This window comes from Actinia tenebrosa, unplaced genomic scaffold (assembly GCF_029948245.1).
Source record: "Actinia tenebrosa isolate PJP-AT-01 unplaced genomic scaffold, QUT_ActTen_1.0 PGA_scaffold12__29_contigs__length_12842862, whole genome shotgun sequence".
NCBI lineage: Eukaryota > Metazoa > Cnidaria > Anthozoa > Actiniaria > Actiniidae > Actinia > Actinia tenebrosa.
Window position 1 is genome coordinate 12,257,152 of NW_028292572.1, and position 25,792 is coordinate 12,282,943.

General features: G+C 37.2%; 5 protein-coding genes across 5 annotated transcripts; 3 read left to right on the forward strand and 2 right to left on the reverse strand.

Annotated features, from left to right (window-relative positions):
* Positions 1 to 142: 142 nt before the first annotated feature.
* On the forward strand, positions 143 to 1,204 carry LOC116305539 (NADH dehydrogenase [ubiquinone] 1 alpha subcomplex assembly factor 2-like). Its single transcript, XM_031715477.2, has one exon. The coding sequence runs from the start codon at positions 206 to 208 to the stop codon at positions 719 to 721; it is 516 nt and encodes a 171-aa protein (XP_031571337.2). The 5' UTR covers positions 143 to 205; the 3' UTR covers positions 722 to 1,204.
* Positions 1,205 to 2,134: 930 nt separating this feature from the next.
* Positions 2,135 to 4,032, forward strand: LOC116305551 (ankyrin repeat domain-containing protein 53). Its single transcript, XM_031715488.2, has 3 exons — positions 2,135 to 2,331; positions 2,573 to 2,772; positions 2,951 to 4,032. The coding sequence occupies exons 1-3, from the start codon at positions 2,146 to 2,148 to the stop codon at positions 3,612 to 3,614; spliced, it is 1,050 nt and encodes a 349-aa protein (XP_031571348.2). The 5' UTR covers positions 2,135 to 2,145; the 3' UTR covers positions 3,615 to 4,032.
* LOC116305549 (uncharacterized) lies at positions 4,033 to 11,570 on the reverse strand. The gene is made up of 17 exons (XM_031715486.2): positions 11,380 to 11,570; positions 11,143 to 11,181; positions 10,450 to 10,658; positions 10,267 to 10,320; positions 9,647 to 9,707; positions 9,141 to 9,345; positions 8,454 to 8,626; positions 7,942 to 8,126; positions 7,688 to 7,792; positions 7,491 to 7,545; positions 7,318 to 7,393; positions 6,416 to 7,026; positions 6,140 to 6,249; positions 5,624 to 5,841; positions 5,302 to 5,342; positions 5,128 to 5,224; positions 4,033 to 4,879 (listed from the first exon to the last, which is right to left on the reverse strand). The coding sequence occupies exons 1-17, from the start codon at positions 11,420 to 11,422 to the stop codon at positions 4,696 to 4,698; spliced, it is 2,466 nt and encodes an 821-aa protein (XP_031571346.2). The 5' UTR covers positions 11,423 to 11,570; the 3' UTR covers positions 4,033 to 4,695.
* A 91-nt stretch (positions 11,571 to 11,661) lies between these two features.
* LOC116305556 (uncharacterized) lies at positions 11,662 to 13,680 on the reverse strand. The gene is made up of 5 exons (XM_031715493.2): positions 13,506 to 13,680; positions 12,524 to 12,649; positions 12,222 to 12,316; positions 11,776 to 11,847; positions 11,662 to 11,676 (listed from the first exon to the last, which is right to left on the reverse strand). The coding sequence occupies exons 1-5, from the start codon at positions 13,678 to 13,680 to the stop codon at positions 11,662 to 11,664; spliced, it is 483 nt and encodes a 160-aa protein (XP_031571353.2).
* A 5,502-nt stretch (positions 13,681 to 19,182) lies between these two features.
* LOC116305552 (protein TEX261) lies at positions 19,183 to 25,060 on the forward strand. The gene is made up of 6 exons (XM_031715489.2): positions 19,183 to 19,337; positions 19,460 to 19,539; positions 21,402 to 21,555; positions 21,958 to 22,025; positions 22,840 to 22,954; positions 23,650 to 25,060. Exons 1-6 carry the CDS (start codon positions 19,271 to 19,273, stop codon positions 23,775 to 23,777), a joined length of 612 nt encoding a protein of 203 aa, XP_031571349.1. The 5' UTR covers positions 19,183 to 19,270; the 3' UTR covers positions 23,778 to 25,060.
* The last annotated feature ends 732 nt before the right edge of the window (positions 25,061 to 25,792 follow it).

Genomic DNA, 25,792 nt, shown 5'->3' on the forward strand with positions numbered 1-25,792 from the left:
GATAAATTAATGGAAATATTTCTACTTCATTTTGTCCTCAATATTATTTTCTTCTAATTTTCCTTCTAAACATTTCCTTCAAATATTATTTATATTTAGGTTTCTGTATTATTACTGTTGGGGTTCCTGTGGTGTTACCTATAACCAAAATGGCCGACGAAGTGTACAAATGATTAAAGGGGAGGCTTATCGTTTGTAGTAAAGAATGCAGTGGATAAGAAATCTGCTGGGAGTATTTCGTTCTGGTCGTAGACTGGTAGGAACAGATCCAGATGGAAATCAGTATTATGAAATTCTTGCAGGAAAAAATCGTCGACCAAGAAGAGAAGTGATAACGAATCTCAAGCATGAACAATATAAAGATGGTACAATACCTTTGGAATGGGAATCTTGGATGAGAGGAAAGAGAGCCAATCCTCCCACACACGATGAATTGATCAGTATGCTACAAAAGCGTGAGGTTTTAAACCAGAGGGTGAAAAAAATAGAAGCAGAAGAAGAGAGGAAAGGTGAAGAACAAGACATGGCTACAAGACAAATAGGACACGCTTCTGCTCCTGTTTACGAAAAGATAGGACTAAAAACTGAACCAACTAGAACTGGAGATACCTTTCAGCCTGGTTCTTGGACTCCAGGTAGCAACACTGGCCAGCCAGGAAAGGGAGGTGAGGAAGAGGCTGACATCTTTGAACCACAATCATGGACCCCTGGGAAAAAGTGACCAGGAAATGAGTGCTGGAATATACCTACAAAGTCACAATATACTGGTGGTATTTACTGGCAAAAGAGTAATAATAGTGCTGCTGTTAAAAATTCTAACTGAGACAATAAGACCGAAGGGTTTTTCTTGAAGAAAGTTAAAATACCAACACCAGGAAAACTAAGAAAAACAGTCCTACTTTATTTTTATTGGATTTTGGACTATTAAGAGAGTAAGAGAGATGCAACTTCCAGATCAACTAAATATAATAAGTAAATAATTATTATAGTGATTTTGAAAGAAAACTTGAGACTTCTTCTGTATGTTCAGCTTCATTCCATTCTTTCATGAAATGTGATCTAATGGATATCAATAACTCATCCTCATTGATGTTTCAATAATATTATGCTATACTGGATGCTGCTTGTACAGCTGGTTCATTAATGTATCAAAAGTCCCATGTGGAATCTGTAAAAATTCAAATTAAATCTTTTAACTTGTTCACTCACAGCACGGCACTCTACTCTCACGTCGATTGTTAGGGAGTCAAAGCAAATAACCCATAGAAAAGCACTCGTAGCCCTGGGGGGGGGGGGGGGGTACTCCCCTATATTTTGCTATACGGGTATGTGCCGCCCTATAGGGTATGGTTTTTCGGCTTTTGGGTCTGGGGTAGGGTATCATTTTTTGGTATTTTGTCTGGGATAGGGTGTCCTTTTTGTCTGGGATAGAGTTACGATTTGGTCGTTTTACTCTGGGATAGGGTTAACGATTTGTTTGTTTTTGTCTGGTGAATAGACTACGCTTTCTGCTGGCACAAAAACAATAAAAACGTTAGCAAATATTGATTGCAATCTATTGACTAACCGGGTTTAGTCTGGGATAGGGTGTACAATTCTTAGTTTTAGTCTGGGGTAGGGTATGTAAAATCAAAATTTTAGGTCTGGGATAGGGTCAGGGTTTTGAGGTCCTGGTGGCACACCCCTACCCAAGTTGGGGAGGTAGTACCCCCCCCCCCCCCCCCCCCCCCCCCCCAGGCTTGTAGCACAGGAGAGCAATACATCAAACAAACTCAACTTGCATATTGGTTTGGGTGAGGCGACTCAAATGTGGGCCTCCTCTGCCTCCTGCAACAAACCAAGCATTAGTGAGAGGTTGACACATTAGCAGCACAGACCACCCTTAACGATTTTTGAATGTCTACATCACATGCAAGCATCTGGAAAGAAAGTTTAAGTGTATAATTGTATGTTTTTTGTTTTGTTTTGTTTTGTTTTGTTTTGTTTTGTTTTTGTTTTTGTTTTTGTTTTCTTTTCGTTCTGTTTTGTTGTATTGCTAAAGTAGTACTCTAATCGTCGATCCGTAAATTCCGCCGTCCAACGATTCCCGTTAGGACTTTCTGTTGCTTAGCAACAGGAGCCAAGAAGGCGAAAGCAAGAAACAAAATGGCGGCTGGTCGTGTCGAAGTATCGCGAACAAATGGCCAAAGAAGAAGACGAAGACATTCACTAGTTAAGGATAATCCCAACATAGAAGACGATATATTGATGGCTTCAGCTATCGGGGATGTGAAATGGCTTCAGCAAAGTCTGTGGAATCCGAAACATGTCTATAAACAATCTCGCGAACATGTGAGTTGACTTTTAACACCTCGATAACACTTATTCTAGTTATTGAAATGGTTCTTTGCTTCCTTTAAGATGTAAATGATAAACTATGAACATTATCACGTCGTTTCTTGACCATTATATTGTACTTTTGGCTAACATTTTCTTGAAAAAATGATTTTTGGAAGAGTTTCAACATATGAAGTATTAGTCATAACATGGAAGTTGAAGCTTATCTTAGTTAGTTTTTGTTATCGTATTATAGGGTCTTTCGCCGTTGCATTTAGCAGCATTACACGGTCATCTAGACAGTATCAAGGTACTGATTGAACGATATAAAGTTGATGTGAATCTCCCCAGTGAGACGGGATGGACTCCTCTTCACCTAGCTATCAACAACAAAGACAAGAAAAGATCTCTCAAGTGCGTGAAGTACTTGCTACAAAAGGGCGCTGATCCCTCAAGGTACAATATGAAGATTTTTCTATAATAACGACTAGAATCCTCTTTTTTTAATTTCATGGGTGACCCAATATCCTGCAAATCGGTAATCCTCTCTGCGATAAAATTTCTCAGGGGAGGGGCCGGTGGGGATAAAGTTTTCAATATTTCAATAAAATTAAAAATGCATATATTTATCTAGAGCTAATCATAATGGCACTACTCCAGTGCATAAAGCATCTAGTGAAGGCCACGTCAAGTGCCTAATGGAGCTTATTAAAGCCGGAGCAATTATTGACAGTCAGGACAGTGATGACAACACACCAATGGACTTAGCACGTCTCTGGGCACACAGAAAATGTGCTAGGCTGCTATCAAACCATCAGTGGTTTCTAGACAAGGAGAAAGAATTATACCGTAAGCTTGAAGAAGAGAAAAAAGCGAAAGAAATTGCTGAAGAGATGGAAAGGTTGAGTATACTAAAGAGAATAGAAGGAAGAAATGAAGGAGAAGTTGCATTCAAAAGCTGGCTTTCAACAAAAGGTATTCCTGATATACCAACAAGATATGGACCCCTGCCTATGGAAGAACGAAAGGCTATTTTTGAAACGAAAGCTAGCAAATCTTACCCCAGTATGTCGACTACAAAAGCTAAACCAGAATCAACATTTGTGGTGAAATCAAAGAGTGAAATGGGGCCAACGTTTGCAAGAAGAACTAGAGTTGAAATTGATGAAGATAAAAAATTAGACTTGATTCCTTTAGACAGAGTTTCTGCTTCTAAAAGAAGACAAATGCAGAGAACTGAAAATATGAGACTAAACAGAGCTAAAGCAGCTCTTAGTTCCTCTCCTGCTACAAGATGATCTTGTTTTAGTGTCTAGAATTTTAAAGTAAATAGAGAAATTATTTATAATTAGAATGGCGTTTGTGTTAAGCAAACAAACAGTACTAAGAACTGCACAGAAATATGCTAATACAAGGAGGTACAAGAAAGCATTTTGATTAGAGGAGCATGGCCATATAACATGGTTAAGCTGTCAAAATATCATCTATATTAGGACAATAGGGATTGAATATATTTTTTATTTCAAAATTATTATTTACTTCCAAAATATTGGCCAAAAGTGGGTGTGGTCTATAGGGCCTCTTGCCCCTGCACTCTGGCTTCTAATTCTAATAAAACATAATTTATACTTTATTGGTCCCTCCTCCAAGTAATCAAATTATCTCCTGAATCAAATTATTTTGTAAGAATTATGGAATAATAGTTTAACAATCAAATGGTATTTGTAATGGTTTTTATTGTAATGTGTTTTGTACATTCCTTGCCGGGAAATGATAAACATTTTGGATAATAGACAAATGTAAGCATAATTTGCTGAAGTATAAATCCATTAGCACTGAAACTTAACAATATTTACAATTATACTGACTACAAATGAGATATACACAAACCTATCTACAGCTATACATCAAAATAATCTAAGCCAGGATAAGGGTAACCCACAGACCAAATTAAAATTTAGCGTGTTGGGTTCTACAAAACCAGGAGAAAAATCCTTGAATCAAGGGAGAGACCTATCAAACCCTAGACCCGGGGGGTGGGAGGCAAGTGTACCACCACTACACAATCCTTGTGGCCTGTTGCTGAGAGTGGGGAAGAAGGGACAGTGCAAATACAGAAAGGCTGACTTTAGGTTTTGCTCTAATAAAGAAAGAGTTCAGATGTATATGCAAGCTAATTAATAACACCAATACCTAACCCAAAGGAGTTTTCAGTTGTCTTCAGAAGCAACATCTTCTATCTTTATGTCTACGCTTATGAAAATTTCAGAATTTCACAACCCACACAACTCAATACTTCAGGATTTTAGCTTCTATTAGTGAAATAAATTACCATCTCAGAGACTCGGCTAGAAAACTAATGGGGGAATCTCTGGAGGCCTAAGATATGCTTGTATCAGAACTAGAGTCTTGCACAAGGAAAGAGTATTCATCGTCATCAAAGTTCACGTCAATGTACACTTCATCTTCTACTTCCATTAATCGTTCCAGTTGGTTGCGTAGATCAGTGAAGGAAGGTCTTTCTTCTGGTCGCGACGCCCAACACGACAACATGATGTTGTATCTAACAAACAACAGAAGTTACTGGTTAGACTCTGCTTACTGGGATTCATTGCGCAAGTCAGAAATGTCTCCAGAAGATCGGTAGAACCAGAGAAAACGTAGGTCCATCATTAAGGCTTTTTTTGGCACTGTCGCTCAAGGAACCGAGATACAGCTGTGTTCCAGGGCTCGAATGAGACCCTAACCAATCATGCAACTCTGTCAGCTCCTGACATTAGAAAAACGTCACATCAAGTTTGAGGTACTCACATTTGAGAGCTGCACATTTCCGGTTTTTCCATGCGGTATCCGTTCTTGAGCATCTTGTACAGCTCCTTACCAGATATACCCGGGTAAGGACTTCCTCCTAGGGTAGATGATGCAGTTTAAGGCACTCTTATCGTCACTTATAAAGTAACTGCATACAGTTTTCAAGCTACTTACCTAGTGTGATAATCTCCCATAACAGCACCCCAAACGCCCATCTGAACAAGGAATAGAGACGATCATCAATCACTGGCTTATTGCTTGCTAACTACGACCAAATGAGTTGCCTCATAAACTATTCAGTGTTTTTGCCAGCCTTTCACAAAAAAGCTGCCCTCCCTCCCCAAAATTCCACTTTTCAATTTTTAAAAGACTTAATACATAGACTCAGTGGAAAAATGGCCATGACTTCGCCCTTTCGACCAAAAAATCAACATTTAAAATTCTACTTGGATTAATTGGAAGAAGAAACACAATTATTTTTTTATTTTGTACTTACACATCACTTTTTGATGTGTGTACGTTTTCAAACAGCGCTTCCGGTGCCATCCATTTCAGAGGCAGTTTTCCAATATTATTAGACTTGTGGTACTCAAAGCTCTCATAGACATCTCGCGTCAATCCGAAGTCAGATATCTTGACTAGATTGTCATCACAGACCAGCACGTTACGGGCAGCCAGATCGCGATGTACAAACTTCTTCTGTGATAAATATTCCTGTGCAATGGGACAATATGGTTTGATATTATTTAAGACTCTTCGTTAAGTTCATTTTCATTTTTTCCTTCCTTTTTCCTCCCCTCGCACTATCCCTTGAGAAATCTTTTCAAAGACGCAAAAATATATCTGCCTTGAATATTCCTGAGAATTACTAAGAAGCTTCTTCACAGCCAGCTATTGCATGGCGTGGTTCTAGTCTCCCTCCCGTTATCAAAGACGCCGTAGGGCTGACACTACAATGAGTTTCAAGGGACTTTAAGAGACTAGAAGACTAGAAGACTAAGTTGCTCGTTACCATGCCAACTGCTATCTGTCTTGCAAAAGAGATCAGTTCATTTTGACCCAACTCTCTCCGGTTGTCTTCTTTAGTGACCTCTTTAGTTTCAGAAGGGGTACAGATGTTTCCTGTCAGTGAAATACGGAAAAATTTTTGCTTGTTCGTAGTTGCTCAAAGTCTAGGTATGAGAGGTTCATATGTATAATAACATAAAGAGGTTAGGCAGGAATCTACAAGGTTGTTTAATGATTTTTTGAGGGGGAAAATACAACGAAATACCTTGCATTAGCTTACCTGATGGGAACGTTCTTACTACTGATTTAGAATTACTTGTGGAGTTAAGTTGTTTGCCATTAGAGACAATTTCTTCCGTCCTCTTTCCATTCACTTGTGCTTGATCAAAGTCAGCTACCCATGAGGCATTGTTTTGAGTATGTTTACCGCTTGAGAATGAAACTGCGGGCTCAGCCTCGGTAACAAAAATACAGATATCTTTCCTTTCTCGAGAGTTTTTTTCTCCAAAAGAATTTCTTCGTGGATGGCGGGCCATTTGAGGCGTGAGAAGTATTGAACACTCGTTCATTTCAGCAAGGTTTCCGACCGAGTGATAATCGGTTTGAGATTGGAGCTTCGTCGGAGAGTTGTCGGAGTTTGGTACCTTGGTTGGTGTCAGCGGTGGGGAGAGGAGTTTTGACGAAGGTTCGTCGCCAAAAATACTGGAATGAGTAGAGACTGACAGGTTAGCATTGGATAGTCCTCTCTTGTTGTTATTGCTGATACCACTGATGCAGGAACTCAGGCTTTCTCTTCTTTGTTCGTTGCAATAATCATCACACAAGGATGAAGCAAGAGAACGAGTAGGTGATATGCTGCTGCAGTTACAAGCACCCATGCATAGGCAATTCCTGACGACAAAGACAACACGTAGATTGTGATTGATCAATTGATTCACTTTTAGTAAACACTCTTACACTCGTTGCTTGAGTTTCTTCTCATATGATATATGGCTGCTGACAATCATCACCATCACCATCATTATCAATATTATATTCATTATGTATCATCGCCATCGTTATCAGCATGATAGATCATTGCGTGGCGCCTGTCATTTGCCTTATAGCTTTTGACTATGAAATACTCAAAAACATCCATATCTTACTACAATCTTACTATAGTATACTCATAATTTATCTTACCTTGATGAATTCTTATCCGAAGTATTTCCATTCAAAGCTTTGTTCTTTCTAAACAGAAGTGGAGATAGGGAGAACGCTACAAAAGAAAAAAACTGCCTGTCTTGTAAAGGCTCTTCAGCTGCAGGGTATAGGGTATGAGGTAAGGGTTACTGCAGGGTTAGGTTATAACCTACCTTTGTTCCTCGTAGAGAGGCTCTCAGTTGACGTTTCTTTGTTTATATTTTTTGGCTAAAGAAAAGCAAAGGACATAATATTATAACATGGAATAGAAATAGAAATTTAACGACCGTTGTATAGTACCGAGAAGGAACCGTCTTCATCACAGTTGATAGGCGCTCAATCATTTTATATTTCTTTAAAAAATCCTCACCAAGGTATTGCTGTATCGTTGCTTCTGTAAGCTGATTTTACGGCGACCAGAGATTGGAGTAGGCGAAAAGCCTGGACCCAGCTTGAAATGGGGATGCTTTTTATTCTAAATCAAGATATCAACATCATGAACGATAATATATTGACTGTAATAAATTTTGTTGTTTGTAAATAAAATATTTGGGGGTCATTTACTCCGATTAATTCACTGGAATTATTTTGGTCTTTGTAATATAGAGCTGTTGTTTTACTTACCTTGTCTCTTATCGATCGAAGGTACAATTTCAGGTTTCCATAGCGACAGTACTCGGTGATAAGACAGAGGGGACCCCCCTGAGTAACACAGCCCAGCATGCTGACCACATTCAGATGTTTGCCAATCTGTTTCATCATATCGATTTCAGCCAGAAAATCTTTGCGGTCTTCTAAGGTTGCCATGGCTACAACAAATATGAGCTTATTATTGAAGGACACTACTACTTTTCTCCTCTTCTCTTCTCTATTCTTTCCTTTTTCTCTCTCTCTCTCTCTTGCTAGCTTGAAAGGCTTTACTTTACCTCTTTCAGCTTTTGGCTAATCTGAATTTTTTCTGGTTGGAAAATCTCGTTAAACCAGTCCAACCTGTTTTTCTTTCATAGGCGTTCCTGGTTGGTTGGCTCCTTTGAAGATTGACCCCAATCTTTCCCATCCCCAACCAGTAACGCCTGCTATGCTAGTGGTTTGATGGACCTGCTTAACCTGTCAGACCAGTTAGTATGGCTTTTTACCTTTCAGTGTCTTGACAGCTACAATGACTTCTTTCTGGTCGGGGAATCCTGGTAAACCAATCACACTCGCTTTGCTCACGGTACCGAATGCACCTGATCCAATCTCTTCACCAGGGACAATACTACTGTAATCCACCTCCCATTCATCAGGCTCTATCATGGGCAGCATTAGACTGACAACAAAACCATAGAGAAAAAATCTTCAAACTCGTTTGAAATCGTAGCATTATATTCACTTTTAGACATATATCACGCGCATGTCTGTGGGGCCTGGGGATGGTGATACTATGACGTCACGTTAACAAATTGACATCAGATTTTTATGTGTCTGTCCTCTTATTGACGATAAATTGCGTCATCACATTGTCAAAGTAGTGTGCGCCTCGTGGACCCGCATACTACTTTGACAATGTGATGGCGAAATTTATTGTCAATAAGAGGACAGACACATAAAATCTGATGTCAATTTGTTTTTTACAATAACAAAAACGATAAAAACTTCTCATTTTTACTGATCAAAACAACTAACGGAAAGAACGCGCGCTCGTTGGCGTCAGCTTTATCTGTCTGTTCTCTTATATTGATGATAAAAAATAACCAATCAGCGCGCGAGAAATTTGTAACTGAGTTATTGTAAAATAATCAATCTTTACATTATGTTTCAAAATTGCTGTTGTATACACTTACCCTTCTTCAATAAACTCATCTCGTAGCTGTACCCTCATTGCCATAGCTTCACGTGCTCTTCGTTTCTTGTACACGTATCTACCACCTCCCATGGTAGATAAGATGAGTAGAAGAAGCACCCCACACACTACAAGGTATACAAACCCATGACCACTCGTCTGGGTATCATGAGGGATAGTGCTGTTGACATTTAGTGTGGGAGGCCCTAAAATAGAAAAGAGTAAACTGAATCAGTAAGGGCATTTCTCGAGTCTTCAGTGCCATTACTGTGTTGGCAACTGAAACACCTACAAGGCTTTTATCCCGATATGAGGATACGTTATCTAAAGCAAAATTATTTTATGTACAAAAACTTTTGCTTGCCATTTTGGATATCACTATTTTCAACATCAGCTGATACGCCTTTGACCAACATGGCCGGAAACGTTCGCCATGAACGTTTCGAATGAAGTGCGCTAGATTACCGCTTCCGCAGTAGCGTTAGTATTTTTTAGATGTGAACTTACATGGCGCCATGAAGTCCAGTAGATGAATTGAACCGTTTCCCTTGATGGAATATGCTACAATCTGAATCAGTATAAAGGTAACATTAACAAGATTTTGTGAGAGTTCGGACTTTAATTGATATGCATTGTTGCTTCTACAGAAAGCATGCATGTATGGGTAGTGTGCGTTGTGGGTAATATTGCTAATATGCCGCATGTCGTTGCTGTGTTCATGGATTCGATCATATAAGAGTATAGTCGTTTCTCGTTCTCTAGACTTCCAGCGTTTTCTCCAATTTTTCTTCGGCAAAAATCAACTCGTACATTGTAATTCGAGTGCTACCCTTTCAAAAACAAGGAAATGTGGTTAAAATGTTCGGATATGCTGAATATATGTCGAACAATTCTTCAACGTTTCCACACAAAATGTTGTGCAAAACGTATGGAAGATTGAGAACTGCTTGTTACATGGGACCTGGGTAAGCCTTTTGGGTAGAAAGAGCTTTTGGGTAGAAAGAACAAAATTTAGGATGGCATCCGTATTACTTTAAATGGCCGTAAATGGTACTTAACATATCTTAAGGAATAATGAACAAAATTATACAGTTTAACTAATATAAAAATACGAATGATATTCTCACCGAGAAGCTGTAACTGATTCCTGTTTTGACCACGATTTCTACAGATGTTATATTCTGGAAACAAAAGGATAGAAGCAGAAACTTATAAGGGTGTTGAAATTCTGATATTTTTTGCATATTTGAAAACCCTGTAACTCTACTCATTAAAGATCTTCCATGGCGTGATTTGCAAATGTCACTTACTGCTCCAACAGCCCATTTCACTCGTTCACGATAAGATTGTAGCTTAGGCTTAAAAGCGTCGTTGTTATACATAAGGTAGTAGCCAAGAATAGGGTTTCTGCTTGCCAAAGGTGGCAGCCACTCTATTGTGACTTGGGATGTAGCGTTGCCTAGGTAACGTGATGATGTCATGTTGACGTAAATAGGAGGTCCTGGTGGCAGGAAATCGCCTGAAGAAGAGACAATGACTCCAGAAATAAAGGAATCGTATTAAAAAAGTAGATCATTACTAGTAAAAACCTATACTTATATACTTCCTATACTTTTCGTACATGCTCTTCACACTCGACCGCTGACCAGTTTTCCGTCAGACACCCAACCAAATACAAGACGACTAAATCCATTCACTCGGACTTCCTGTGATTAAATTCAAGGCAACTGCTATATGGAAGACGGATTTTTCGAGTTATTAAGGAAATACGATATAAGCGATGTATGTTTTAAGTTGTGGACCTGTGTTTTAAACTCAGCGGCACAGAGCGCATGCGCCGTGAGGACGAACTGTGACAGCACAAAAAAAGCAAACAAAATGTTTACCTCGGCATTATATAGAAAGCCCGAGTAAATATACTTATCATGCATGTATGTACCCCTCGATCTTGACGTCCAAATATAGCCAAGGACTGAAAGCTATGGTTAAGTCAAGCTACTTACGACATAAAGTATAATTGCCTCCTGTTATATTCATACAAGCTACAAAAAGAAAAACAAATTGTTTAAGTGATCCTTTTATATGCATAACCTACATACATCAAGTAATATGATTGGTTCAACATAATTATTTATCAAGTGAGAAAGGAGATCTCATCCTTACCCTATGCACACATTGGTGAGAGAAAGGATAATTTTTAGCGGATAAAAGTAAAAAAGAAAAATAATTTCTGCACTTACAAGGTGTTTTGCTGATTGTTATTGTTAGTACTTTTTCGTTCATAGGGTTTCTATATAAATTTATATAATCAAGTGAAAATATCTGCAAGAGAACAAATAGTGCAGAATCAATTAGTTATATATAGCGCTTGCGATCACTGTGTGATAAGAAGAGAGAATGGGTTGAGCAAGAGAAGTTAGTTTCCACACAACAGGTCGCACTCATACAAAGGATTGTGGGGTTGCAAATCATCCCCATAATCCTGTGCGCCACTAGGTTGGTATCTGGTCTTCCTGTGAATTTCAGTCTGCGAGAGACTGGGAAAGAGGAAATGGTTCACCAGCAACACGAAAGATTCGCAAAAAATCCCAACCTGATCTCAGTTGTAAAAAGTGTACTGAAATATGAACTCTCACCTTCAGAACGAGTTTTTCTTTCTCAAAATCGAAGTTTTGTAATGTAACGGTGTAATTTGGAAGATAATAATTCTAAAAAGAGGAAAGGAAAAATATGAACCTGAGAAATGAAGGGATTTGGTGTAAAGAATGAAAAAGCATGATTTTTCTGAAAACAGCTCAACTAAAAACTTTGACCAAAGCAAACTGCTATCTACAACTGTAGGGTCACGGTCCAGGGACAAAACTAGAACATGTCGAGTTTCAGATTTGATTGGAATTTTCGGATTAGCAGCCAATCAGAAACATAGGAGTTTGTTTCAATCTCGTCCAGAGCCGTTTCTTTTGGTCAACACCGTTCCTCCTTTACCGTTCCTCGGCACTGACCAAGAAAAACGCACGCTCTGGACAAGATTGAATTCGATTCGACCATAGTACTCTCCGTGGAACGCATGCGCAAGACTTACCGGAGTCGCCTTCATGCCTGAGAAGGACTTTTGATGTCGAGTTATAGAAGTTTCTTTTTCTTGACCGTAAACAATATCATAGTCACATGGCCGGCCTAAACGGGAAACAATTTCATTGTTATGAGATTACTATCGTATCATAGTTGCAGTCATTAATAATATCATCATATTCATTACATCCAACCATCATAATAGAGTGAAGTCACTCAACCCGTGATGATAATTTACGTTATCTAATCAATTGTTTATGAATAATGTGATAGTTATATAGACTATTATTATTTATTATTCATTAAACTTACTCGGCTCAGGCGGTTTCCACGTGATTATACAGAAGAGCTTTGCTTTAGATTGGTCATTCTTGGACTTTTGGTAATGAAATGAGTAGCTGTAGTTCACTACCGGCTGTAAACTCGTATCCGTCTTTCCTAGTGATATTGTACAGAACACGTCAATTTTATCGAATTCTGAAACAACCCCTGGGCTGATCTAAGTCAGGGTATGGCTAACTCACAGATTGAACCCTGAAACAACCTCTGGGATGATCTAAGTCAGGGCATGGCTAACTCATAGATTGAACCCTGAAACAATCTCTGTGCTGATCTAAGTCAGGGCATGGCTAACTCACAGATTGAACCCTGAAACAACCTCTGGGATGATCTAAGTCAGGGTATGGCTAACTCACAGATTGAACCCTGAAACAACCTCTGGGATGATCTAAGTCAGGGCATGGCTAACTCATAGATTGAACCCTGAAACAACCTCTGGGCTGATCTAAGTCAGGGCATGGCTAACTTAGATTGAACCCTGAAACAACCTCTGGGCTGATCTAAGTCAGGGCATGGCTAACTCACAGATTGAACCCTGAAACAACCTCTGGGCTGGTCTAAGTCAGGACATGGTTTACTCACAAATTAGCTTGTTAGGTTTTCAGGGCCAGGAGAAACGAAAGAATCTAAAGGTGAAAAACGCCCGATTCAAGGGAGAGACCCATGCAACATTAACAAACACCGCTGTCCACATGTGATGCCAAACTTTTACACCAAGTTGGATTTATCCCGCATAATTCCCGCATTACTTTACACAATGATGCAGCATGCATAACAAGGAAGTTTTGGCAATTTTTACAATGAAATAACGTCATATTTTTATCGATTAGCTTGAATGTTTGGGTCATCTTACATTATATCAGAACACGTTACCCATGTTCTTATACGATTTCCGAGCCCATCCAACACGGCTTACCGCCTCATCTATTAAATAATATCATAATATTTCTAATACCTTTAGTGTTGAGATAATGAAAAACACCTGAGGTAAAAGTTCTGTTAAACAGCGAAGAACCTTGGATGACCACTGGTTTTTCCACTATGCCTTTTGGCGTAACCATAGCAACATTAACTTCGAGGGAGGTTGGTGGATATGGTAAAGTTGAAACATGAAGTAAATTGTCAGGCATCTGTAACATAACACGGTTAGAACTTCATGTAAGACTTCATGAAGTGGCACTATTCGATTATTAATTATTGATTATTGATCATAACATTGAAGCAGATGGCTCAAATTTCCCGGATTATCACTGGGGGAATAGAACTAGTGACGTATTTCCGGCAGGATCTCTTTTGGATCCGGAAGCGATTTTTTCCAAATGAGGTCACACTTAGAGCTGTAATTCCAGCGGGTTGGGCCAAAATTGATAACAATAATAATATTGTAATAATAATGATAATGATGATGATAATTGCTTTTATTTCGTGCATTTAAATATAAACTATTCCTTAACTCTCTTAAGCAAGCCTATAGAGGCTTTGCACCATCATGTGCCGGCGCCCATAATACAGATTGGGCTGCCTGTGGTTAGATGACAGAGCAATCAAATCCTTTTGCTTTTGGAAATTGAATTCTTTCTCATGTAAAACGATTGTATTGTTCCTGCCATCTAACATGGCTGCCGTCACGTGATGGTGCATGGCCTCTATAAGAAAGAAAACTTACAAAGTCATAAGAAACCGTCCATAGCCCTCGTTTGTTAAATACACGTAAGTAAAAGATAAATCCTACTGGTTCGTTGATCACGTGATGACTCTTGTATCTGACGTCAAAGTGGATGAGCATAGATCGTGTAGTGCGACACTCCAGGGATAACTTTTCTAACACGGTATGATTTTTGGTGTCTTTGTCAATCGGAATGCCGGTGGACCCAGCTGATTCTGATAAAGCGAAGCAAAAATAAATCTTGCAATAAATGTAGACCGTCAGTGATATAGACTACTTTGACGATACGGCTGCCCTATCTTGGATCGCTAAACATTATTGATCAGTCATTGATATTATATAAGACTTTGCTACAGTATTTACAATTTAAGAAGAGATAAGGGGTCGTCATTTCTGTAGACTAAGTGTAAGAGGCAGAAAAGAGCAGCTTATTGACGAAGTTTACTATGCAACATAGGTTGATCTTCTTAACGGCTAAAACCAATTTATCCATGACATCACCTTTATACATGATAGAAAGACAAACCGACAGAACTATGTATAATCCGCCATTTTTGTTCTGTTCCTTGGCCGCCCCATAGTGCCTTGCGATCCAAGATGGCCGCCGTATCATCCATCAAAGTAGTCTATTGCCTACATACCTGCATGTAGATCATGAAGGATCTCGCAACCTTTATCACAAGCAGCACCGCTCAAGTTCTTGTTACTCTTTGGATTCCCAAATGAAATAATAAAGACAAGAATCTATCAGATAACCTACATAAATAGGATCCAGTAGGGAAACTTGCCATGCTTTGATTGGATATGAGTTGTCATGACGACAAATGACGAAGTTCTTACCTGGCACTGTGACAGACAGTTTTCAAGAAAGGATGAACCGTTTGTTATAAACTTCCCAGGATTTAAACACTACAACGAAAGGTAGAATATAATGTATTTACCTGAATTCTAGGGGGAGGGGAGGGGAGGCAAATGAACACTCCGAGTAGCTGGGGTCTCTGGCCATCAACACACTATTAGCGAAACCTGGTTTCAAATTCCGCCCTTCGCGAGGATAAATACATTTGTACCTGCACATCAAAATTCATTGATAGAATCAAGCTTTGGTCGGCCTTAACTGATTCCTTTTCATTGGCGAAGGGTAGCCGGTTTTATCGAACTGTTCATTGAGGCTTTACTTAGATACCGAAACAAGCAGCGCTCTTTGATCAATGAATAAAATACCTTATTGCACTGATCATTGGAACATGTGAAGTGCCTGAACGCGAGTTCGTCCATGCCCTGGGGAACAAAACATCAATACGGTTATAAATATCTTCTGCTCATAAACGGTTTCAGACCTGTAACTGACTGACTTCTTAAAACTTAAAGAAAAAGGAAAAGTGAAATTCACTAGAAGTCTGATTTTCTTTTTCTTTTCCCTCCTGACAGAACGTGATCGATGGTGTAGATAGAGTGGAGTTCCTCTTGCAACTTTGTTAAATACTAGAGGATATATTACATGGCCGAGCAGAGATATGGATTATATCTTCGAGTGTTGATCAGTGATATCTTACGAGAGAGCGCATGCACCGAACGAGTAAGATATTCGAAGATAAAATCCATATCTCTAAGCGGCCATGTAATATTATCGATGCATGGAAATACAATTTACTTTTTTAGTATTTAATGCGATTCTTAAGAATTCTTACTAATGGTGTTATCTTTACATGTTAAGATATCACTAGAAATAGGGATAAGAAAACTTTAGGCTAACTTTGTCATGCCTGGGATTCAATCAATTGTTTTATCCAAAAATCTAGTTTTGTCACAGGTTGGACGTAAATCTTGCATGAATATACATTTGAAACTCCCCCCCCTTCCCCCCTTCCTTCTCCTCCTGGCCCCTCTCACAAATTCCTGGAACCGCCCTCGAAGAAGAAATCGAAAATTCAGCACTTTTCTTTTATATTCTTAAGACTAAACATGCATCAATCTGAGGATTTGTCGTAAAACGATGATGTTTCAGGATACGCTAGGGCTCAGATACAACTTTATAAGTCCTTGGGTCACTTTGACTTATATTTAGATATTTAATTGAAATGCTACGAGAGATTTGTTTTTTTCCCGAGAAAAAGTTAATGTCATATAATATCGATAATCGATCTAAAGCAATAAGAAAGCAATTCTTTTGTAGCGAGCAAGGTGAAATGGGACTAAATGCTATTCATTTCCGATTAAAGTATTTGAAATTTTTAAGACCACAAAATTCGAATGGCTTTCCGCCTGAGAAGATGATTACTTAGAAATGTTCATAATAGGCAAGGATATTAGCGACATACACACACAAACAGCTGGAAGACGAAATGCTTGCAATCTGATTGTCGGTCAGTACTAAAAACATCTAGGATAGGTCTTGCAGCATCAGCAAATGACCAAAGTGCGGAGAGAGGACAATCTTTAAACTGAACTAGTAAAATATGACAAGACATCGATATTCAACCAAATATCGATGAAAATGGATTCTTTGTCATCTTTTACTAGCGCAAACAGCAATTACAATGTCATAGATGGGAAACGTCACTATTGTTTTATAAAGTCTATATGAAAACTATAAAGCTTGCTGTTAGATTGTCATATACGATTAATTAGCCCAACATCAAGTGGCTTAAAATCAAAATATTTTTATGCTACTATTTAAAGATGTTGCTTTTTGCGGGCACCAAATAGTATAGTAATAGAATAGAGGCTGGCCAATACATGAATAGGACTGAAAAGGCACTACACTGATGGAACGGTGTGTGGGTTTAGCCAAAACTACGCCTCTCTTTAGCACTGAACAATTAAAATGTCTGAGATGTATAACAAACATTTACGCGTAACCTACTCCGATAATCAAACTGTGATAGTGTACTAGTTCTGTGCTTATCAATTTAGAAAAACTGACTGAGATGTACATCACGACACAGTGCACAGTGTAGTTAAACTATTCTGAAAATCCTTGCGATTATCTTATTTTTTCCCCGCGTTATGCAACTGATTGAGACCGGTCTAAGAAATGGTTTTTCTTTGCTATGACAAAAGAAATAAATATTCCCCGTTTTATCTTGAATGATTGTAAGAATTACTGAGGTTCAAAAGAGGATTATGTCTTTGAGTTCGCAAATCCGTCTACCATTCGAACCAGAAATGAGTCGACGCGATGGTCAGTGGCTTAATGTGTTTTTCATTTTGAAATAGTTTTATTTAAATCTTACACTTTCTGTCATAATGGAATATCAGCCCAAGAATCAAACGAAATTCAAATGAATTTTTTCTTGTTGAAAAACCAACAAAGTATTCACGGCTTTTTCTGCTCAAATTAAGATTATTCAAATAGAAAAAATGAATGAATGAAATAAAATAATCAATCAATCAGATAAACTCACTTGTTTTGCTGGAATCTTGTTGCCGTACTGAACACAAGACAAAAGAGGAACCATAAAATATGTGAGATAATTAAAATAAAACAGTATCGACAAATTCGTCGTATCTGACTTGACTATTAATTAAATAATCATACCTCTTTGATACAGCGTAGTACAAACTGGCCTTGTTTGACCATTTTTGGCAAATTTTGATCAAAAGTCGTAGATTCTTCAGTTAGGACAAACCAGAACAGGATCATTATTACTAACATTAATATCCTTGAAAAAGGACTCTTTTTCTTCCAGTACATATTCTGGATCTATTTGTTTCCCTCAGGACCCAAATGTGCTTACATACTTTGACGTCCTGCTAGTGATAATTTTTTGTGAGCGGGTTGTTGAAGAGGTCGGTATTTTTGTTGATGTCGGTTAATCAAGAGAACAGAGACAAAGATAAGCGAACCAATCACATTTGAACTTCTAAGTGACGTCACAGGTCCTTCCCGTAATAGAGAATTTGATGTTTTCCTTTTTTCTGGCCTTTGTCTTTTTTAATCGTATTTTTCTATCAATTTCGTGCAAATATTAGAAATGAAGAAGAAAGAAATGACGAATTGAATCGTCATTTTTAACGTGTGTATATTATTTGATCACTTTGGATTTACTCTACGAGATCTCGAGTCTGTTTTCAGTTTGTGTTTTGAAATTTGCTCTCAATACACCTAAAGCCAGACAACGATCCGAAAATCGAGTTTTATCTAATAACCGGCATATTGTGACTAATTATATAAAAAAAGAGTTTATACTAAAATGAGAAAGTAGAATGACGAATGCTCTTTTCCTGAATCATTCATTGCTTTTTCCAATGGATGACAGCCGGGCTAATCGAGTTGTCGAGTCGTGGCGGTTTTTTGTCTATCTCTTGAATGCCCTGAAATTATCTAGGAAATAAGCTCTAAAGCACTCGAAACAACTCGAAATTACCGACCAAGTGATTTCAATTTTGTCGCGGATTCGGCATTGCATTGAGTGCTGTATGAACTGTGTTTTGGGAGGTCAGTACGCTGGGTAATTAGCAACTACAAAGTACTCAGTTATAGTAAAATTGCACTGACCGATTCACTATACTACTCCAAGAATATTTTAAAAACAATTGTAACTGTTTTCAGAGAAGCAACGAGAGTTTTCTGCGCGACAAAAGAATCATCAAATCGCGGTTAAATACCTGAAAACAATCATGCACTACAGTGGAAATTACATCTAAATAACCAATTAAATGCGAATTTATTTTCCCCAATGTTTTGTGAGGAAACACGGAAATTGGCCTCTTTGCCGGAGGTCGTCTTGCATCACAAACAACACCAACATATTTACAGAATAATCGGATGCAAATTTTGACCCCCTAATTATTATAAAAATTCCTTAAAACTAAAAGGGGGTATTTTTCTCGTTGAATTTAAGCTTTTTTGTAAATTTTATGCCACATTATTGTCACCAACGACCGCACCTTCGATTTGACCCATAACTCTCTACGGGCGGATATCCCTAGAAGGCCTGGTTATTGATGGTGTGACGTCATATCTACACACGTCGAGTAGATATTTTTCTAAGACTCTGAACTTATTTTCTTGCTTTTTTAGTCACTTTTTACTTAATTGTGCAATAGAAATGTTCCTTTTCATTTTAAGTTGGGTTTCTACACTATTTCAAATCGTATTCCTCACCTTAGCCTTAGGTAAAAATTGATATTTTGAATGTTTTGTTTGGTAAATTGTTCGTAAACAACGTTTCCCCTGACATAGTTTCATAAGGTAAAGTGTTAATGGACATTAACTTACGATTGATTTATCTCTACAGCCTCTGCGTTGTATTATCTTGCTGAGCTGGTGGAGGAATACACTGTTCTTGCAGCTAAAATCATCAAATATATTCTGATAGTAAGTATGAAGTAAACCTTTGCATGAAATGTTTGACAGGTTCTGTTGATGAATGAGATGAAAATCTCGAAAAATCTTCGTAATTAAGAGGATTTTAATTGATTAATACTTACGCAAATGACTAATTATTTAGGGGGATTCTAAATAGTATATTTAAAGTTATGATTCATATTTTAGTCATATGATGCAGTTTACTATATGTACTAATTGTACCTTGTGATGCAAAAATGAGAGACATCAATTAAACACAGAAGTGTGCTTGCTTGTGCCTCGTAGAGTCTATTTTTCTTATCCCAGCTCATAAAACATAATGTACTAGTCCATTACAACTCGTTAATAAAGTGTACGCTTTAGCATATCACTCAACTATGCGTAGGTAATCAATATATCTAAAGATACAGCAATTGAATTGCTCTGACATGATTGGTTTACAGCTCAACCCCATTGAGCTGTGCCATTACTGCAATTGAGGAGGCAGCATTTTTTCCCCTTTATCATCCCACTGTTGTGATTTTGATATTCTGCACACTCAGACATTTTGATGACTTGTTGTGAAATTGGATTTTCACTGCCGCCAGTCAAGAATATACATAAAAAACAAACTGATTATTGTTTAGCGGCAAAGGATACCAGACCGTGAGTGCGGGGAGATACTGCCCGCTCAAACAGCCAATCAGAGCGCACGATTTTTTAGGATACCGGACCGGAAAAAAATAATTAACCTTATTTACAGTAACCATTGACAAAAATTAACTACAATGGAAATGTGCAACCAATTTTTTAAATTGCACTGACTTTTAATAGTATCTAGAATGGCTGACATATAGACAAGGCTAAACCAACACAAATGAGTCTGTGGTCTTTAAAACAGCAGTAAACATTAAAGTGCTACTACGACGAAAATCACTCAAACTTGGATTCAGCTGAAATTTCCTAAGAATACTCTTTAAAGGTCCAGTTATCACTGTATGAAGTGTTTTCTCGATATTCAGGACGAAAGTATGATATTTTTACGATTATTTTTTGGAGTCTGTGACGTCATACACTCAACATTGAACATCGCTCCATACATTTCTTTGTAGTTTATGATCAAAATATCAGTAGTAAAGGGAGAAAGAAATACCCAAACACCCCAAAATATAAATTATAGTCACAAGTAATGTGAAATAAGCTCATTAGCCACCCTTTGGGCTTCATAGGAGTAAAATAAATTAAGGATTTATATACAAAGAAATATATGTAGCAATGTTTGATGTTGAGTGTATGACGTCACAGACTCCAAAAAATAATCGTAAAAATATCATACTTTCGTACTGAATATTGAGAAAACACTTCATACAGTGATTATTGGACCTTTAAAGAGTATTTTTAGGAAGTTTCAGCTGAATCCAAGTTTGAGCGATTTTCGTCGTAGTAGCACTTTAACGAAATAGAGGATTATTGCCCACTCGTACAATCCAAAACAACAGGGCTTATAATGACCAATCAGCTCCTGGTCATGATCACAGGTCAAATTAGCTTTAGCTTAGTCATAACTCACTTCTGTCTAAACATTACTGATTAAAATGAATGCGTTAGGGTTTGACTGGAGTCAAATCTTTGCCTTGCCAGTTCTGGCAACAGTTCTGGCCACACATTGTATTTAAAACATTTTGCAAATCACAAAAATCCTTGCCACTTTATTCACTAATGCACATGTGTTATTTCATTTATTATTTATTTACATTATTAACACAGATTAAATTTTAGTTGGGTAGGGAATCTGCTAGAATCATCCAAGGAATAAGGAATACTACAACAATTTTACTATGAATATTTTAGGGAACTCTAGCAATTTTTTTCTGTACATTTGTCTTTCACAGGCAGTTACAGTTGTATACATATGTCTTCTGGTGTTTGAAGGTTTCCCATGGCTGATGATAGCAATAGGCTTGGTATCTAATGGAATATATTCCATGTTACTGAAAGATTTTCCCTTCATTGATTTGACTTCACCTGTATTCATAGCTTCTATTGGTAAGTATAGGACATTGACTGTAATGGGGTCGAGGGAGTAGTAGCGCCTCTTTCTTCTTGGGTCACATGTTTGATTCCACTTCTCCACATCACATATCAGTAGATCTTAGTAGATCTCTCCGTTGATCCAAGGTTTTCTCCAGGTTCTCTGGTTTTCCTCCCTCTACGAAAACAAACATGCTAAAATCGAATTTGATAGATCTTTGAGTTAGCTATATGCCTTGATTAGCCCAGGCCTAAAGTTGTTTCAAGGTTCATTAAAACTAAAGTGTTTATGGTGTGTATCGATCCATATGCTTTCTCTTGCCTCATTATGGAATGCATTAGTCAACCAAACTTTCAAGGTTGATTAAAGGCTTATGTCGATAATGGCCAGCTGTTAATATCATGTTTGTTTTATAGCTTCTGTGTTTATTAATCATTACTTGGCATTCCAACACTTTTCTCAAGTTTGGTATCCCTTTTCTGAGGTAAGATTGCATGGAATAACAATTTCGTATGTCATACTGTATGTTCACAAGTAGAGTTGTTTGTTGGTTCTCTTCTGTGCTTTGAGGGTTTTTCTCCAGGTTCTCCAGTTTTTCTCCCTTAACAAAACCTACAGTAATACCCTAAATTCCATTTGAAATCCAATGAAAAAAAAAGCCACCAATCAGAGCGCACATGTCATTCTAAAATACTTTATAAATGTAGTTGTATTGATAGCTATATTGTATTCATTTCCAGAAGTGCATATTTCCAGAACACCTATAACCTTTACATACATTACTTTATTAGCATACTCTTTCAGGCTTTTCAATACCAATTTACAATCAATAATTATAAAATCTAATTAAAATTAACTAAAATATAGAAGAATAGAAAAAAATAAAATTTAAAATTACTTCACATTAATTATACTTAAATGCAAGAAAGCTACCACTGGAAAAAGATGGGAATACACCAAAAGAAACAATATTACCAGTGATCCTCCTTTGTCCCTCAATGCACCCCCACCACTCCAAACCACAATGCCCCCCCCCCCCTTCTCGTATGACAACTCTTACGCATGCAGGTATTATTATAAAAATGTACATTAAGTGAAATAGTTTTCCAGCATGCCGTTTTTGAGTCTTCTCTTAAAAGCTCTTAATGTTTACTGCTTTAATTCATCGTCTATATTGTTCCAAATTTCTATGGCTCTATAACAGTAACTGTGCTGACCAGATTTCGTCTTACACAAAGGAATATGCAGTGACTCACTATTTCGCCTTTACCCTAATTCACACACATTTGCTTTTGTAGGTTTTGGCATATTTTACCATCTGCTTATGGATATTGCCTTTTTCTTTTTTTGTCTCACTGTCGGCAAGTGAGAATGTTCTTCCTACAGCAACAGCAAGTGGACAAGAAAGTGAAGGTAATATTTTACATTTTATCATTGAAACTGGAAACGATCATTTCTATTAAAAGCAAGCTAAGGATTTGGACATCCCATAGAGAGATAATTGGAAAAATATTTTCAATATTAGTTTATAACCTAGAATAGACATATTTAATTCATGGCCTCTACAACAAATCAAAACAATGTGTTTAGTCAGATGTTGATTGAAATTATTTACATGTACTGTACTAAAAAGGAGAATCGTATTTTATGCCAAGTAGTTCTGCATGGTAGTTGACATTTATAACATTATTATATTTGTACATGATAATTTGATTCATGTTTGCTGACTGATGTCAAATCTATTGTTTTTTGCTGAGCTTCAACAAAGCTCAACAAAGATTGTAAAGTGTAGTTTCGAGTTCTCTTTTGCTCAGCCTTAACCTCGTTTGTGCATTAAACTATTCAACCATTCAACCAAAACCCATAGACTTTTGATCAACTTGTATTGTTCTGTAGTGCATATATACATTCCTTACTATACAATGAACCTTAATAAAAGAAAAGAACACATTTGTACACAATCGAGGCTAGGACTGAGCAAAGGCCAACTGAAAATGGGAGTATTGAAATGCATGTATGATGTGCTATAAGTGCTATAATGTGCTATAAGAGCTATAATGTGCTATAAGTGCTATATTAAAGTCTATTTCATGTTACTTCATCTCTAGACTCAAGCTATGATTACCCTGGACAGAGATCACACAGACAGCTCAGCATTCTAGCTTTCTTCAACTTCCTGTTCAGGAAAACTGAAGAATATTTACCAACAAGAACCAAGACATCCAAGTCATACTGAATGCATGCACAACTAACTTACTGCAAGTATGATGGAGTATTATCATTACTTATTGCATGTCTGTAGTGTGGTTACTGTCCATGTGAAGCCCAATCTGAAATAATAGCTCTAAATATGTATACTTAAGTCCATTGAAATTTTATTGAAATATGACCAAGACTAGTATTTATGTACTTACACGCTTTAAAGATATATCAAATAAGACTTCCTATCAAAAAAGTGCAATTGGGCTACCTTTCTTAATAATGGAAAAATTGCTTTTGTATAATTTTAATGTGACATACTGGAGCTATATGGATGGACTATCTATAAGTGTGGACATATTCTTATTGTTAGAGCCTATGACATGATTTTTAACCTTAGCCTTATGGGTGGAATTCTTTTATTGTGAGAGCTCACGGTATATACAATATTTGGAATGAGTAGTGCTTTATTTCGTTAACTCATAACGCTTTAACAGCCCTGTCAGTTGAAAATTTATAATGAATATCAGGCCTGCTGCTAGGACCTTGAAAGAGGAGGTTCGTCTTTCTACCAATCTTAGTCAAAAAGCTAAAATAAAGTTAAACATTATTTCATACTCCTACAAAGGTGGAGGGGGATGTTCAAACCATCAAAATACCCCTAGTGACTGGCCTGGATATGTAATGCATTTTATAAATACTGTATAGTATGCAGTATGTGTAAGAACAAGGGCTTGATGTCTAGCTCTCATGTCGTATGATCTCTGGACATAAAGTCTGCACATAAAGCTAATGGATGTGTATATAACCCCTCTATCAAATAGTACTTGTAAAATATGTGATATTTCTGTTAGACTTTTTCTTGACCAGAACTTCTGCAAGATATTCATTTTACTCATACATGCTATTTACCATAAAAGTTACCATCAAACAGGGTCGATTTAACATCTCTGCCGTAACCATTCCTTAACCCTAAGTTGATATCTAAGATTGGATACTTATACTGAGCTATGTATGATGTACACCATTACGTTTCTAACCTCTATTATATTGACAACTTTAGCAAATTTGACTGGAAATTAACTATCCATCATCCCTGTATTCATTGAAATTGTCTGTGATGAATGTAGTGGTTCACTGAGTGTCTGCGCACTTCCTTCCTGTACAGGAATGCTTCAAAAAATATGGTTACTGTAATAGCATTCCCAATGTTTTTAACTTCTTCTCTCAAAATATTAAATCTACTTCTGACTCCTCTCACCAGCAGTAAGTCTTGCACTTCGTTCAGTAGGATTTAATAAACACAACCATGAAACACTATTTATGATAGATTGTTATTAGAAGTACTATAATATTTGATTTTAAGAAGAAAAATCACTAAAAATAGAGAAAAATATCTATTTATCATGTCCGTATCAAGGAAATCTTATCCAGGGTCTCCCTCGCATCCGTTTTTAGTGTCGGTCGTCACGCAATGAGAGGGAGGGAGGGAGCTTTGCGTCACGACCAACCCTAAAAACGGATGCGAGGGAGACTAATCAGAGACAAGCATTCGGGCATGCTTGTAATGAACAAGGTATTCAAGTCAAAAAGAAGCATTTAGGTTGCCCCTAACAACATTGCAGTTTTCATGTCTCAAAACTTTTTCTTTTCTCACTCAACTGAGAACCATATTAATAATATTGGGGTTTTTTTTGTCCAAATAAACCTATTGGGCCATTATAAAGATATTCAATGCACTTTATTTATTACAGAAAGAGTAAATTTAGAACATATGGTGAAATTCTCAACTACGCACATGTGTATATGCATAAAGGATGCTACGCCCCTGTTTAGTATAACATATGTTTTGTGGTATATATATTTTCCTATAGAATTTTATTTTCTGTATCAAAATACAAAAAGTTAGAATTTATTTTAGGAAAAAACCTGAAGATAGCATTTTATTATTTTAACAAGTAAACCATTAAAATGTTGTGGAAAAACTAAAGTTTATTTGTTATTGAACTTGTGAAAATATTTACCAAATATCATAAAATAAAAATTTAAAAA